Genomic DNA, 3,197 nt, shown 5'->3' with positions numbered 1-3,197 from the left:
TCGTTCAGAGGTTATTTCCACCAATACCGTCGTTCTGAGGTTATTTCCACCAATGCCGTCGTTCTGAGATTATTTCCACCAATGCCGTCGTTCTGAGATTATTTCCACCAATACCGTCGTTCTCAGGTTATTTCCACCAATGCCGTCGTTCTGAGATTATTTCCACCAATGCCGTCGTTCTGAGATTATTTCCACCAATGCCATCGTTCTGAGATTATTTCCACCAATGCCGTCGTTCTCAGGTTACTTCCACCAATACCGTCGTTCTGAGGTTATCATTTCTAGGTCCTGGGTTATACGTCCCTACAGCCCCCATCCCCAAATCCTCCAGAGTCCTCACACAGATGAAACCCATCTAGCTGGCTCTGACTTACGGCGACCCCCTCGGTGTTACTGAACAGAACCGCTCCAGAGGGTCTTCTCTGGCTGCAGTCTACATAAGATGACCACCACCTTCTTCCAAGGTGCCACTGGGGGCATTTGAACTGGCAACCTTTTGGGTAGCACAAACCATCTGCTCCCCTGACCCACCACCAGGGTTGAGTCTGGACAAAACAGCAGCAGACTGCAGGGGACACATATTTAAAGAGAGTAAGTAACTGGCCCAGAGCGGGTCGGCAAGACAGCCAGCCACGAAGACAAGCAGCTCTAAGCAGATGGGTGTCAGGTCTTTGAGCTTTGGGGCCAGTCTTCCGCCTGAAATCCCAGGGACGAGGAGTAAAAGGCCATCCTCCCGCTGTTCCCTGGCTGCCTGAGCCCCAGCGTGGACGGTGGACAGTGACCCGCCCCACTCACCATAACACTGCAACAAGTCCTGCTCTTCTCTGGGCAGGGCCAGCGCGGAGATCCAACGGAGCTTCTCACTTCTGGAAAACAAGGATCAGAGCCTGGACGGCAGCCCCCAGGGAGGGCCGGGCCAGCTTGCTCAGACATCGGACAAGGCCTTGGACTGGGTTGTTTCCGTTTGACTTAAAGATGGTTCTGTTGTCCGGGCAATGACTTGTATGTACTTGTAAAAACACTACAAGTCTGTGAGTGAATCACAATCGCTGTGTTGTACGAACATCACCACCATTGTGCCCAAATGTCTCCCGTCACCCTCCACAGAAGCTTGGAGTCCCCAGGGGGAGTGAACACTCAACACGCGTGTGCTGAAAGGCTGGTGGTAATACAGTGCTTCAGAAGAAAGGACTGGTAATACACGGCCAACAAACCAGCCACTAAAAACCCCAGGGAGCTCAGTTCTACTCTGACACACACAGGGTCAGCAAGAGTCAGAGCTGACTCAACAGCATGGAGTCCCTGCGCGGTGGGTCTGGGGTCTGGTCCCCCAACAGTACAGCCCATGGGGTGGGTCCGCCAAGCTGTGGCTGTTCCTGGGTTTGGTCTCTCTGTCATGCCCCTGTGGGAGTGGACCAGCCATGCCGTGCCTGGTTTTTCTACGATGTCCCCACTGGGAACAGGGCATGCATGGCCAGGCTCTGGATCCTCTGCCCGGGCTCCAACCCTCCCAGCGGCCCTAAGCGCCGAGCCCAGCCCCGTCTCACTGAGTCTCGGTGCTGAAGAGGAACTCGGCCTGGGTACCCTGGGTGTTATGCAACAGGAAGAGCCGGAAGAGGTTCTTGTGAGCACCGTGCAGCTTCATCTCACACTTCTCCCCTCGGACCTCCGAGAAGGGGGCGTGATCAAACACCAGGAATCGGCTGCCTCTGCAAAGACAGGCCATCTCAACCCAACTTCCCCTCCTCCATTCACCTGCATCACCGCAGAGCCCAGGTCCTCATCATTAGCAACTGCAAATCCCCGAGCAGACCCCAGTGGGCTTTCAACTCGATCTCAATATGATGGCAGCTTGCCACCAGTTTGGCAAACCATTTGTCCAGGGCAACAGACACGTTATACTTCAAAGAGCTCGAGATGCAGACGGCAATGCACTTTCCATGACTGTAGATCTGAAAAGTCTCTGGATGGTGCAAACAGTTAACGTGCTCAGCTGCTAACCAGGAGGCTGCTAGTCTGAGTCAATGCAGAAGTTCTTCAGAGGAAAGGCCTGGGGATCTACCTCTGAAGAACCACACAATGAAAACACTACGGCACTCAGGTCTACTTGGGTCCCTGTGGGTTTGCTGTGAGGCCGAGTTGTCGCAACGACAACCTGTCTGGTTTCACACCTGAGGGGTAGGACCTGGGGTCAGCAAATACAAGCACAGCTAGCTTCTCACACTTCCCACAGACTGTGCTCTCCACAAACCAGAAGTCTGTGGACACCTTGTGTGGAGAAAATCCATTGGTGTCCTTTTCCCTGCAGTGTGGTCGTGCTCACCGCAGCTCAGCCCTTTTCATCACGCTGTTGTGCACTTCATGGGCGACATCCCTTCCCTGTGCACCAGGAAACCACACATGTGAGCATCAACATGCTATGCCTGTGCACCAGAAAACCACAACATGTGACTGTCAGCATAACTTCCCATGAACTGGGAAACCACAACATGTGAATGTCAGCATAACTTCCCCATGCACCAGGAAACCACACATGTCAACATCACTTCCACAAGCACTGGAAAACCAAAACATGTCAACATCACTTCCAAGTGCATGGGAAACCACAACACATCAAACTCACAACACATCAACATCACTTCCACGTACATGGAGAAACCACAACACGTCAATATCACTTCCAAGTGCATGGGGAAACCACATGTAAAACTCACAACACGGCAACATCACTTCCACATGCATGGAGAAACCACAACACGTCAACATCACTTCCAAGTGTATGGGAAAACCCAAACATGTCAACATCACTTCCAAGTGGGTGGGGAAACCACAACATGTCAGCCTCACTTCTACATGCATGGGGAAATCATAAAATGTCAACATCACTTCCATATGCTTTGGGAAACCAACATGTCAGCATCACTTCCATGTGCGTGGGGAAACCACAACACGTCAGCATCACTTCCACAAGCACTGGAAAACCCAAACATATCAACATCAGTTCCACGTGCATGGGGAAACCACAACATGTCAACATTACTGCCACGTGCATGGGGAAACCACAACATGTCAACATAATAACATGTCAGCATCATTTCCATGTGCATGGAAAAACCACATGTTAACATCACTTTCATGTGCATGGAGAAATCACAACATGTCAACATCACTTCCATGTGTATGGGGAAATCACAACA

At 51.6% G+C, this 3,197-nt stretch overlaps 1 protein-coding gene across 1 annotated transcript in view; it reads right to left on the bottom strand.

Annotated features, from left to right (window-relative positions):
* ARHGEF5 (Rho guanine nucleotide exchange factor (GEF) 5) overlaps nucleotides 1-3,197 on the bottom strand; it is a 47,777-nt gene that overhangs the window by 1,619 nt on the left and 42,961 nt on the right. Inside the window, exons 14-15 of the mRNA XM_006861286.1 lie at nucleotides 1,548-1,709; nucleotides 796-866 (exon numbers count right to left, since the gene is read on the bottom strand). Coding sequence (XP_006861348.1) covers nucleotides 796-866; nucleotides 1,548-1,709 — 233 coding nt within the window. The remainder of the gene's footprint in view (nucleotides 1-795; nucleotides 867-1,547; nucleotides 1,710-3,197) is intronic.

This window comes from Chrysochloris asiatica, unplaced genomic scaffold (assembly GCF_000296735.1).
Source record: "Chrysochloris asiatica unplaced genomic scaffold, ChrAsi1.0 scaffold00041, whole genome shotgun sequence".
Classification (NCBI taxonomy): Eukaryota; Metazoa; Chordata; class Mammalia; order Afrosoricida; family Chrysochloridae; genus Chrysochloris; species Chrysochloris asiatica.
Note: the sequence above shows the minus strand (reverse complement) of the source record. Positions and strands in the feature narration are given on the sequence as shown.